We start from the raw sequence: 13,816 nt of genomic DNA, 5'->3' as shown, positions 1-13,816 counted from the left end.
GTGGGATCCGAACCCTCGGCGGGAGCGCCTCCGTGCTTCCCAAGCGGCGCACTAGCGCAGTGCGCCACCAGGCCGGCCCAGAGAACATATTTTCTATAACCTTAGTCTTTTTAAATGTATTGACTTGTTCTGTGGCCACAAATAAATATTTAGAACAAAACAAACAAAAAAACATTTACACACTTAAAAAAAAAGGGCTGCACAAACAGAAGGAATCCTTGTGGGAATGGAACTATTCTGTACCTTGACTGTGGTGGTGAGTGATTACATGAAGTCTCCACATGTTAAAATTGCATAGAGCTAAACACACAAACACAGGCACACATGCACACACATGAATGCACTTAAAAAAATCAGTTTGGGGGCCGGCCCGGTGGCGCACTGCTACAGTGCGCCGCTGGGAGCACGGTGGTGCTCCCGCCGAGGGTTCGGATCCCACGTACAGACCGGCCGCTCACTGGCTGAGCGAGGTACGGGCACAACACTGAGGGTTGCGATCCCGTTGCCGGTCCCGGTCCGGTATGGGCGCGACACTGAGGGTTGCGATCTGTTGCCGGTCACGAAAAAAGACAAAAAGGAAAAAAAAAATCAGTTTGGATAAGTTTGTTTATATATACTATATATTTTAAATGAAGGTCAAATTGAGCAATAGCTACTAATATCCATAACGAGAAAAAGTCCAGGTGGGGTGGGGTAGGGGGCCTGCAGATTAAAGATTTTCAAAAGAAGTGGAAAAAAATAGGAGGGGGGCATAGGGAGTCATTGTTTAATGGTTACAGAGTTTCTGTTGAGGGTGATGAAAAAGTTTTGTTAATACATAGTGGTGACAGTTGTAAATGCTGTGAATGTAACTAATGTTATTCAATTATACACTTAAAAATTAAAGTGGCAAATTTTGTGATATATACCCTACCATAACTTTAAAAAATTAATAATGTAATATGCCAAGAGCCACTGAACTGTACATTCTAAGGGGTGAATTGTACTGTATATGAATTATAGCTCAATAAAGCTATCTAAAAATAAAAAAGAAAAATAACTTTCCTAAACTAAATCAGTTCCTTTGAATGAGGTTGACCTCTGAGTACACAATTTGTGTTTAAAAAAAAAAAAAGATGCATTGAATAAAACACCAGGCAAGACTAAGAATGGAAATGCATGCTGGCGTAATAACAGAATCATGAGCTTAGTGAAAACTGTGGGCAGAGACTGACTGCTTCTGGATGGCTGACCGCATGTCAGCCACAGGGATACTTGTCTTTTAATAACTCATTAAGCTATACATATGCTTTGTGCAGTTTTCTATGTCTGTATCTTACTTTATTTTTATTTATTTATTTATTTTTTCCCTTTTTGTCTTTTTTCATGACCGGCAACGGATCGCAACCCTCAGTGTCGCGCCCGTACTGGACCGGGACCGGCAACGGGATCGCAACCCTCGGCGTTGCACCCGCCTCTCGCTCAGCCAGTGAGCGGCCGGTCTGTATGTGGGATCCGAACCCTCGGCGGGAGCGCCGCCGCACTTCCCAAGCGGCACACTGTAGCAGTGCGCCACTGGGCCGGCCCCTTACTTTATTTTTTTAAAAGTTAAATGAATGTAGGACCAGAGACAAAATGTTAATGTTAAAATACTTAAAACTATGTGTTTCATGTGCCACAGATGCCATATATAACTTGTCACAAATTTTTGTAAACTGTTAGATGTGTATTTGTACACTGGGAACTTAAATTTGAGTTATTCCTGGGCCCAACCAGGGAGTCGTTGTGGAATGCACAGGAGCTGCTTCTCCTGGCATCACTGGTGCTCCTTGGAGGATGTGCCTCCTGCCTCCTCCCCAGCTTCTGTACCTATCTGTGTTCATCCCTTTCCCTCAACTGCTCCTGAGACTTGAGAGTAACATTGCAGCTTGAAACCCAGAACCAACATTCAAGACTCTAAGACACTGTGGATATTTGGAGTCTAACCATTATTCTAAATCGGCAAACAAAAAATCCAGAACCAAGGCACAGAAAAAACTACAATGCATTTCAGGTTTCTATCATCCACCCACAGTTGGAGGACAGGTCCATCAAACTTACTGGCTCACCAGTGACAGGGAAAGAAGGGTAGACACCCTGGAATCTTACTTTAAGAACCCCTCCCCCACACTGCATGTCTTCTTATAAAAAGTGCTTTTGACAAATTTGGACTCCATAATCAAGGACAAAACCATGTTCTGTGTTTCAAACTCATGACTTTGAATACCCTCCTGACTCCTTTTCTTTTGTGAGGACTGTAATTAGGACATTCAAATCTCGGGGTAGCCCCTGTGCAACGTAATGCATGCTTTCAAGCAATGGACACAGAAAGGAAAGAGAGGTGGGGAGCAGGCAGTGGCAAAGGGAATGCTGGAAGGGCCAGGTGCAAACTCGCAACCAGGCTACGGCCACATAACACCACGTCTGACCTCTTCATCCTCAGTTCCCTTTTAGCTAAGTGCTTGTGAGGCTATTCTTTCTCCAGAGGTGACACTGTGCAGTGGGGATGGTTAGAATTTGGGAATATAGAAGACAAACAAAAACTGGGTCAATACATGGGTGTCAAGTGGGGAAAAAAAAGTAGCAACTAGTATAAGTCAAATAGAACAATAATTTATTTACATAAAAATAGTTGCCCTTCTTTGTGAATGTGTTCTAACTATATTTCTATATGGCCAAATAAAGAATTGGGAGTGTGTTCATATGTGGTAAACAGACAAGGAACCAAATCACCAAACTGCAGAGCTGTGGTAGTTCACGCATGACTAAAGTGCAGGTGAAACCACTCTGCTGAGTGAAATCAGATAAAGGAGGGTCGCACCTCTCACCTGAACACAGTGACCCAGGGCAAACACATGCCCAACCCACATCTTCTCACCCCAGTTCACCCCAAACCAATGCCCTAGGAAATGGTACTGTACTTTGTACACTTGTCTTGGTAAAAGTATAGAATCCAGCCTCCCAAAGGCGAGGAAGCCACACAAATACTCTACACCAGGAAGACAAACCCAAGGGACAAATGAATATGGAGAGCGAGGGGTATTGAGGGAACATATGAGAGAAATGCCAGTGCACGTCTGATTCCTAAGACAGCCCCTGAGCACCATCAGACCTGTGCCCTCCTTCCTCCTGCCACCTCCCCTGCACACCCAAGAGCCACAGCATGAACCACACCACAGCCCCCAGGCTGAGTGGGAGTCTTGTCACGGTAAAGCTCTGTATTTACTGTAGCTTTTCTATATTTATGAGGAATTTGTGGTGTTAAATGTTCAGCTGGCTGGTCAGTTAGCTCAACTGATTAGAGCACAGAGTTATAACACCAAGATCAAGGGTTCAGATCCCCATACCAGCCAGCAGCCCCCCCAATTTTTAAAAAAATCTCAGTAGAATTTATACGGGTTTATTATTTAAAAGTTTAACTATACCACTCCTTAGGTTTTGAGATTTCTACCCAAAGTTTCTTTTTCCTTCAGCCCTACTATTTTTCCTGCAGGAACTCCCACACGCAGTGGTGTTCAGGTACACACATGCCATGTCACAGGAGAAAAAGACTGTCTTGTCATACCACAGGGCTGTACAAGGTTGAGACCAGATACCTGATCTGTGACACCAATGCTGGCAAGTTGCTCTGGAGAAGTGGCTCCGAAAAGACCAGGTTTTCAAACAGGTGTTTATTGTGCAGTTCCCATGTCACCTGGAACTTTTTCAAGTGTTCATTTTCCTAGTTAAAAAAAAACAGACAAATAGAAGATGTAGAGAATTGGCGAAGACTTGAAAACTCCCAGAAGCATCCCTGTTCTCCCCCTCCCTTGACGTCCACTTCCCTCTATACAGGCCCAGAACATTCTGTGTACAAGGAGTTGCTGCTCCCGGTATGTCCCAAAGCACACATCAAATCAGTTCTCTAACTACGACGACCGGGGTCTCCTACTAGCCTCCCTTTTAAATTAACCAACACAAAAAAGAAAGGGTGGCAGGTGCACACACAGATGGAGAAGGGACAGAGAAAGAAATAACTGCATATATTGGATGGCCATTTGTTACCACGAGGCTTTCAAAATGTAATGAAAGCCCTACAATTTCAAAAGTTTAAATGCATATCAATCCTTTTGATGCCAAAGGACAATAATTTTCTTGCCTAACTTGAGAAATCTCCCATTCAGATGGATGCAAACAATTTCACCACTAGAGATACCCTGTCAAAGGTAGGCCTTTCATCTTCCTAGTAAGTGTAGGCAACCTCTTCAATCAGACGATACCCTGAAGACATTTCGGGAGTGTCCTAGCCATCACAGAGTGATGTCAGTAGAGATGTGCCCCTGACCTTCCACACAGGATCACTGGGGTGACAGTGTTACTCCCTTTCCTAAACACGACTTTCACATTAACAAGTCTTGCTACAGCCGTGCATTTTCAATCCAGGCTTCCATGTGTAAACCACATGTACCCTGCTTGTATTCAGATCACATTACATCTTTAGGTAAACGTTCCTCTCCTTACATAAGCTAGCGACAGCTCTGGAAACTAAGCATCCTTACGCACATACTCCACACATCCTCTGAACTGGATCACTCACCATGAGTGGATTCAGTGGTCTATGTGCATTTGATGGAAATGTGAGCAAATGGACTACACACTTCCATTCTTTTGTCACCTGATAACCCCATTTGTATGGTACAGGGGGTGGGTGGAGAGAACAAGTTAGGATGATCAACTTCTGTTCTTGAAAATAAACATGGATAAGATGATGTAGAGAGTGCACCAGTGATACTGCTACACCACTGGAAGTACACTGACTCTGCTGCTTACAACCCTCTTTTTACACCACAGAAACATGAAGAGTGAGAGATTCAGCAATCCATCTATGATATCTAAAGAAAATCTCAAACTTTCAATTTTGTTAACATTTCCAGTGCTTTTTCATATTGTATGTTTTACCAAAACACCATTACCTTCCAGATCTGAATTTCATCACTCCTGTTTCCCACCAAGCATCTCTGAGTCATTACTCAATGACAGTTGCATGTGGCAGAAGACCAGGGCCTGGCAACTGATCAACTCAGCTCCAGGCCCGGAGTAAAAAACTTACATATGAATGTGCTTGTAATAATGATGCAGGCACAGGTGAATTGTCGAAGGACACATGTTGACACTTAGCTGAGTCTATGCCACGCAGGCACTATACCAAGTACGGGGACACAGACAACCACCTAGTATAGGTCCCTGCTCTCCAGGAGTCCCTGGGGGACAGAAGAGTAGGCAGTGAGCTGATTCACAAGTCAACTCCATGGTGGTAGCTAAGGAAGCACCCAGACTGTGCCCTAGACCAGCTGAGGGAGGGTCGAGGGAACACTTTGCAGGACAGCTGAGGTCAGACATCCCCACCTGCCACCCTGTGAGCAACGCTGCTAACTAAGGCTCCATACTTGTAGGGGTGGAACCACAGCTCTGGCTTTCTGGGCTCAAACTAACTAATGGTAACTAGGTGGAGACTGATTTATGAAGATGTTTAGCATTTTTATAAAATCTGTTACACTTCGAGGTGGGGCATGCAAGAGAAACAACAGACTCCAAACTCACGGCACAACCTGAAATCAACTTGGAGTTTACTTGAATAACAACATACGCTGACACCTGTGTGCTTATCGCAGCCAGGCAGTTTTGAGTGCTGAACTCATGAATCCGGTAAGTTCCCTGTGCACTTAATACTGCTTGTGCCCCCATGTGCAGGTGCAGAAATGGCCTAGAGAGGATTGAGTCACAGCTTCTAGGAGAGAGGAGGCCTATGGGAGGATGGCCCAAGTTAGAGGCAGAAGGCAAAAGCTGATCAATGACCCAAGCTTAGGCTATTCTATCCCACCTGTTCTTACTTCCCATTTTCCACTGCAAAAAGATTTGGGAGGGTTTGGAAGAAGGAAGAGAAGATATTTAAGGTAAAGTCATACAATAGACTTTGAGAAATAACAGGATATTTGAGATTCTTTTATCCTTGTGGATAGAAATTCAGATTTTGTGATTACTATAGCCTGGTGAGGGATTCCCTAGATGACTAGAAGCATAACTTAAAGTCTAGTCCCAATTTAATTTTAGTATTTAAAATAAACAGAAAAAAGGTGAGCCTATCATCTTGTTTGATCCCCCAGGCTGTGTGGAATAAACCTCACAAATATACTTCCTAGGAAAGTTGCACTCTTGAGGATACCTTTCTATGCCCAAGTCTATTTAGTGGATTCTGCAGAATCGGTAGGACAAGGGGGTGCTGCTCACACAGAAGCTAATCGAGTCAGCAGAGAGCTGGCAGGTAGAGTTTGTATAGCAAGTGAACCTGCTGCTTCAAGGAAAACAAGTGACACTATCTGTGGCTAATCAAAATCTGAGCTCTCAAGCAAAAATCAGATCTTCAGAAAATTCACGTCAGCCACCATGGGCTTGACAGCTTCTCTCTACATTTAAAGACTTTTCTGATGAGATGAATGGCAACATTAACAAATATCACCTCTTGATATTGAATAACGAAATGTGCAAACATCAGGAAGATCTGCATAACTCACGGAACCAATGTTTCCCAAATGACCTACACGTGATGTTAGAAAATCATGTATGAGCAGCAGACCCATTCAGAGTGAGAGCCAGACTGACGGATTTCAATGGAACAGAGCACAGCAAATTCAGCGATAGGGTTCCAGATTCCACATTGAAACTAACCATTAAGAAACTCTCAAGCAAGGCCAGCTGCTTGGCTCAGCTGATTAGAATGCAGCCTTCTAACACCAAGGTCAAGGGCTTGGATCCCCGTACCGATCAGCCACCAAAAAAAAAAAAGGAAACTCCCAAGCTAAGAATATCCATAATGACCTGAAAAGGCTATTGAAATATTCCTCCTTTTACCAACTACATATCTGTGTAAGGCTGAATTTTCTTCAATGACTTCAACCAGGGGCTGGCCAGTTAGCTCAGCTGGTTAGAGCACAGTCTTGTAACATCAAGGTCATGGATTCAGATCCCCATACCAGCCAGCCGCCGGGAAAAAAAAGAAAAAAAAATTCAAATAACTTCAACCAAAACCATCTATGACAAGCAAACAAAGAAGCAAATGTGAGAATCCAACTGTCAGACAGTAAAGAGATTTGCAAAAATGTGTATGATTCTATTCTTACTACATGTTTTGTTTTGGAAAACAGTTACTTTTTATCTAAAAATAAATATTTATGTTATTATGTTATCTAATATATGCTAAAATATGCTATTTATGTTATCTGAGTTCACATTTTTAAATGACTTAATAAACATTTTTTAATTTCCCAGTTTTAACTTCAGCACAATCAATATTGACATAATCCACATAAACAAACCTCTTTGGGGTCCTCAATTTTTAAGTATAAAGAGGGCCTGAGTCCAAAAATTTTCAGAACTACTGCTCTGAGACATTTATCTCAGCCCAGCTCTGTATATTTTTTTACATGGCATAGATCATTTGGTGGCACTTTAAAAATGTTGTTATAAATTTGTAAAGCTTGCTGGGTCTGATTTAAACACCCCAACTAGAAAAAGAAATTTCTGGGCCGGCCCGGTGGCGCACTGGAGAGTGCGCGGATTGGGAGTGCGGCGGCGCTCCCGCTGAGGGTTCGGATCCCATGTGGAGACCGGTTCCCGCTCACTGGCTGAGCGCGGGTTCCCGCTCAGTGGCTGAGCGCGGTGCGGGCGCAACACCAAGGGTTGTGATCCCGTTGCCGGTCCCCGGTATGGGCGCGACACCGAGGGTTGCGATCCTGTTACCGATCAGTAAAAAAGACAAAAAAAAAAAAGAAATTTCTGAGGTAACTGGAGAATTTCTATATGAACTGGTATTAATCGATAAGAAATTACTGTCAGTTTTCCTGTGTGGACTGTGGCTACGTGATGGAGTTTGGATGTGTCGTCCCCTCCAAAACTCATGTGGAAATCTGATCCGCAATGTGGCAGTGCTGGAAACTGACTGAGTCATGGGGGCAGATCCCTCATGAATAGATTAGTGCTCTCTCTAGGTGGGGGGAGTAATGAGTGAGTTCTCGCTCTATTAATTCCCTCAAGAGCTGGTTGTTTATAGGACCCTGGCACCTCTTGCTTCCTCTCTCTTGCTTCCTCTTGCCATGTGATCTGCTTGTACCCGCCAGCTGCCTGCCTCTTTCTGCCATGAGCAGAAGCAGCCTGAGGCCTGTGCCAGATGCAGCTGTCCCAGAATCGTAAACCAAATAAACCTCTTTTCCTTATAAATTATCCAGTCTTGGGTATTTCTGTTATGGCAATACAAAACAGACCAATACATTACGTAAGATAATGTAATGTCTATTTTTAGAGATGCATACTGGAATAATATTCTAAGACAAAAAGGCACGCTGTCTGGGACTTGCATTAAGATACTATATCAAAAAGACAGGGTGAAAGGGAAAGAGGGAGGAAAACAAGGCTTAATAAAATTAGTGTGGCAAAATGTAACCATCAATCTGGGTGAGAAGTACACAGAGATTCACTGTTAGACTCTATTTTTTTAATCCAGAATTATATAATTAGAACATCTTACAATTTTAAACAAATTCCTATATTTTTGTTGTGAGATCACTTTTTCTTTGATGTTTTGTGGTTGTCACTATGCTGTACCTAGGTAAGGATTTTTTTTATCTATTCTATTTGGGAAATCTGATAGGTTTCCTTGACTGAACACTGATATCTTTCAATAATTCTGGAAAATTTTCAGCCATCATCTCTATTCTCATTCTAATTTTCATATGGAAATCTCTTCACTGCATCCTTCATATTTCATAGCCTCTCCTGTGTGCCCCAGTTCTCTGTCTCTCTGAGTTAGATTCTACAGAATTCCTTTACCTCTTTCTTCCAATTCACCAATTCTCTTTCCAGCTGTTTATTCTGCTCCATCTAGCCATTAAACATTTTTTTTTATAGACGACCAGTAAGGGAATCTTAACCCTTGACTTGGTGGTGTCAGCACCACGCTCTCCCAAGTGAGCCAACAGGCCATCCCTATTTAGGGATCCGAACTTGTGGCCCTGGTATTATTAGCACCACACTCTCCCAAGTGATTTGAAAAAAAAATCCAAAGATTTTTTTTTAAATCATATATTTTTATTTCATTTTGACTTTTTAAAAATCTGAATGATTCTTTAGTCTTAATCCTTAACTCATAAACTTAAGCGTTTTAAAAATTTCTTTAGGGGCCGAGCCCGTGGCACACTCGGGAGAGTGCAGCGCTGGGAGTGCAGCAGCGCTCCCGCCACGGGTTCGGATCCTATATAGGGATGACTGGTGCGCTCACAGCGCTCACTGGCTGAGCGCAGTGCGGCCGGTCTCAAAAAGGACAAAAAAAAAAAAAAATTTTTTTTTTCTTTAAACACAGTAAACAGTTACTTTATATTTTTCGTTTGAAAATATAAATATCTTTAGAATGTGATTGTGTCTGTTGCTTCTCCTGGCTTTCAAATGTGCTGTCTTGAACCTTGTATTTTTAATATATATATATATATTTTTTTTTTTACTGTGAGCTGCTCATTTTGGGGGATTTTAACTATGTAAATTCTTTGAGGTCTGATTGAAGGTCAAGCCTTCCAGAGGTGATCTGCATGTTGCTTGAATTTCCAGCAACCTTAGACCACTGCAAAATAACTTCTAGGCTTGAGCTGTTACCACACCAACAGCATTTGTTCAGACCACAAACCTATGTGGTGGTTGGTTTATAGCTACAAAATCCCTAGAAGACTGTAAGGTTGTACTTCCCTGCCGCACCCACCCCAAAGTCACAGTGGGCATATATCTTTGCTGTTCCTTCTGGTGCCTGGAGTTTCTCCTTTACCTTTACACTGTGAGTGTAATCATTTGTGGTCCCAGTATCAAGTGCTGACCCACCCTGGGCTAGACTGGGGCTGTATCTTCTGCCTCCCAGGATAAGAAATCCTTAGAGCAAATATTGGCTTGTTTAACAGATCTATTTCTCAGGATTCCAACTTTCAGTTGGTTTTTCACCACTAGGTCCTCTTCCCTTTCATGGCATCTTAGCCATACAATTTAAAAGATTTTACCTTTTTATTTTATGTTACCTAATAAATTTAGTTCTTTCCCTTGGAGAAGGAAAGTTCATGGTATCTGATCTGTTATACCGCTAGAAACCAAAATGAACATTTCTATGTCTAAAGAAAGTGAAATATAACACTGACCAAAGAGCCGTTTTTGTGCTTAAGAGTTTATGACTATTTTTTAAACTATGAGCAAATATTTCTACATACATTGCTAGGAATTAGCTCCAATAGACATGGTTCTGATTAACTTTTGTTTTTCTTTCTTTTTTTTTTGTCCTTTTTGAGACCAGCCGCACCGCGCTTAGCCAGTGAGTGCTGTGAGCGCACCGGTCATCCCTATATAGGATCCGAACCCGCGGCGGGAGCGCTGCTGCGCTCCCAGCGCCACACTCTCCAGAGTGCGCCACGGGCTCGGCCCTTGTTTGCTTCATAAAAGTGTCCGACTCTATCTGAGGAGGACCTGGACTTTAGCAGCACTTTCTGGAGGACAGCATATCTCTCTTTACTTCTAGATTCTCTCTGTGCACCAGGTTCTGGCAGGCAGGAGAGTGTTTTAACTGGGCCACCATTCTCTTAGGAAACAGGGTAGGTTCACAGCACTTTCACAGAGAAGGAAGCTCTGGATCTGGACCTTGAAGAACAGGGAGACTCTCACTAGGTAGAGGTGGGAGAGGCAGTACTGAGAGAGGCACAGGATGAGGAATAAGGTGCCAGAGGGAAGCCATGCACAGCTCAGTGGAGTCAGGGCTTGAAGCAGGAGAACGGCTGCCCCCACTGCCTGCCTGCACCAACCCCGTTCGCCGGCTGCCTCTTCTCACAATGGACGTATCCCCATGCATTACAGGAATGGTGAAGGTCTGATGCAGGGAAGCTTGAGGAAGCCTACGAACTCTGATACGACTTGCAAATGTGTACGTACGTAAATTTTTCTAGAGAGCGTCCATCAACTTTATCAGATAAAGACCATAACGCTTACAATCTTAGGAACCACTGGTTACCACGTTTGGTTCAAAATACGGTTTTACCATGAAGAAAGCACCCAAAACTAGCCCAATGAACTTAATAACAAATTTAGGTGATGATGAAAAACTTCAGACTGTTTGGTAAATGGTGGGTCTATTACAGCCAAAGGAGCTTTAGTGGCTTTTCTCTGGGGAGCATGGTCCTTCAACCAGCAGGTTCACGGTGGTTGCTAAGGATCGACCCAGCTTGCCAGTAACTGTGTTTCTACTCTATGCCTCCTTCTGCCCATGGTGGTGATTTACTTTTGAGGTGATTAGAGACCTGCCTGTGTGACTCCTCTGTTAGGACTGTAAGATCCCTGAGGGTGAGGATGGGATGGGAGATGGCATCTACTTGAGTCTGTAAGCCTGTCCTGAACCCAGCATTAGGGTGTTCAGTGAATGCACGAATGAATAAATGAATGAAGAATGAATGAATGAATACCACTGGCATGGCCATGGGGCTGTAAATAGGCCCATCTCTACAGTCTTCATGCTCTTCATGTGCATTTCATCAAATACCAACTGTCTACTGTAGCAACAGAATGGACAATTTTAAGACCCCAACGATTTCTCTTCCATTTCCTTATTAATGCACACACCGATCCCCACCTCAAACTGTACCCATGCCTTGCTCCCTAGGCCTCATGGTCCTCCAAACAGTATTTCCATGAGGTATCAACCAATATCAACTCACTTAATGCTTTTACCCAGTGACAAAGTCCAGAAGAAAGAGAAAGGAGAGGAAGCAGGTTCTCTCCCACACCTATGCCTGACCTTGTGGAGGATGGATCTGTGACTGCACAGCAGGTGTGTCTGAGATCAGTGCACAAGCCTCAGAAACATCCCCCCACACACGTGTCTTCTCTTTCATTCACCTTCTCAACAACCAGAAAGAAAAGAGCACATTCTCTCTTACCAGAGTACCGAGGAAGGTGCTGATGGAACGCGCGGCCTGGCAGAGGGCACCATACTCTTCGAGGAGGAGGGAGATAAACTGGTGTGCCTGGGGAGGGCCCTGCAGGCCGGATGGTGCCTTCACCTTTGCCGCAGCTGACAGCTGCCGAAGCAGGCGGACCTTCATCTCCAGCACGTACTCTCGGGCTTGCTGCTCTAGCCGCTGGTAAAGCTGGTAGGGATCCCTCTCACAGAGCCTGCAGAGAAAGGGAGTCATCGCTCACCAGGGACTGCCACACAGGTCCCTATGACATGACTGTTTCTATGTCTGTGAGCATCTTTTCTGAAGCCTTTCCACAGGCAACCACCTATCAATGATGACAACGATCATCTTCCTCATAACAACCTGTGAGGCATGCCACCCCACTTAACAGATGGGGAGCACGGGACACAGACAGCGTCACAACTGAACCAGCAGAAGGACTGACATTTACCTGGTTTTCTCTGTGCAGTGCTGTTCATGCACATGTGCTGACTGGGATAACCCACACGAGGAGAACGGCTTCATGTCCACTTTGCGGGTGGAAACACTGAAGCCCACACAGGTCAGGTAAGCCATATGAACTCACAGCTAGCACATGGCAGAGAGCACCAAACTGCAGCTGGCTCTGGATGCATACTCTCAACCATAAGACTATCACAAATGTGCAAGACTGAAGACTACTACTTTGAAGACTTATGTGTTAACAGGTGAAAAACACCCGTCCTAGTAGAGGTGACTCTTGGCTACAGGAATGGGGCAGACTGCTCTTTCCTTCTTTCTAGGAACTCGGTATACAATCCAAATGGACTTGCATTACATTTATAATCTAAGGAAACTTTAGACACAGTCTATCCTGTTTTTAAATTATTTCACCAAAAAAGCAATACAAGTGTCTAAAATAAAATTTGCAATCTGAAGAGTAGGGAAAAAATTAATACATGCTTCACCACTAGTCCACAATCGCAATGAACATTTTCATGAATTTCTTTCCAAACTTGGGGATAGTCGACATTTTAAAACTTGTTCTATAATATTTAGCTTTACTATGGTTAAAGTTGTCACTTCTTTTAATTGTGCATTACTGAGAAGACTCTAGATGGAAATCTAGGACCACTGGTGCAAAAATCAAAACATCCATCTAGGGCCGGCCCAGTGGCGCACTCGGTAGAGTGCGGCGCTTGGGAGCGCGGTGGCGCTCCCACCGAGGGTTCAGATCCCATGTAGAGACTGGTCCGCTCACTGGCTGAGCGCGGTGCGGGCGTGACACTGAGGGTTGCGATCCCGTTGCCGGTCGCGGTACGGGCGCGACACTGAGGGTTGTGATCCCGTTACCGGTCACGAAAAAAGACAAAAAGGAAAAAATAAAAACAAAACATCCATCTATAACCCATCACCAAGACAAACCAGTTTGAGTTTGGCACTCTATTAGAAATAAGCTGTAAAGTACATTAAGCTACAGCTCTTGGATTTTACATAATAGATCCTTTCATCTTTTGGGTACCACATTAGGTCCAAAAGGAAAAAGTTAAATTCTTATCTATTCCATTTTTAAATTGCCATACCACCTAGGCTGTAAAAGACAAGAGCCAAGTAAAGTCTTCTAATGGAACACGTGAAGCTTTATATAAAATCGGCTAGAAAAATAGTATACATTGATGGGATACTCATTATGGTTAGTACATTTCAGATAGATAGATTAATTTTCTTGGTATTACTGTCATAATTTTAACTACTAAAACAGAATGTATTTCATCTGCTAAAGGAAAGTCACAGAAGACCCAAATGACACA

The 13,816-nt window shown here is 43.5% G+C and overlaps 1 protein-coding gene across 3 annotated transcripts in view; it reads right to left on the bottom strand.

The window, feature by feature from the left end:
- The window catches only part of FAM193A (family with sequence similarity 193, member A), a 111,229-nt gene that overhangs the window by 76,588 nt on the left and 20,825 nt on the right, over positions 1–13,816 (bottom strand). For all 3 annotated transcript variants that reach the window (XM_008567810.1, XM_008567808.1, XM_008567809.1), the window contains exons 4-5: positions 12,006–12,240; positions 3,615–3,739 (exon numbers count right to left, since the gene is read on the bottom strand). In XM_008567810.1, the coding sequence (XP_008566032.1) occupies positions 3,615–3,739; positions 12,006–12,240 (360 nt within the window). The remainder of the gene's footprint in view (positions 1–3,614; positions 3,740–12,005; positions 12,241–13,816) is intronic.

This window comes from Galeopterus variegatus, unplaced genomic scaffold (genome assembly GCF_000696425.1).
Source record: "Galeopterus variegatus unplaced genomic scaffold, G_variegatus-3.0.2 Scaffold347, whole genome shotgun sequence".
NCBI lineage: Eukaryota > Metazoa > Chordata > Mammalia > Dermoptera > Cynocephalidae > Galeopterus > Galeopterus variegatus.
The sequence above is the reverse complement of the archived record's forward strand: the minus strand, read 5'-3'. Positions and strand labels throughout refer to the sequence as shown.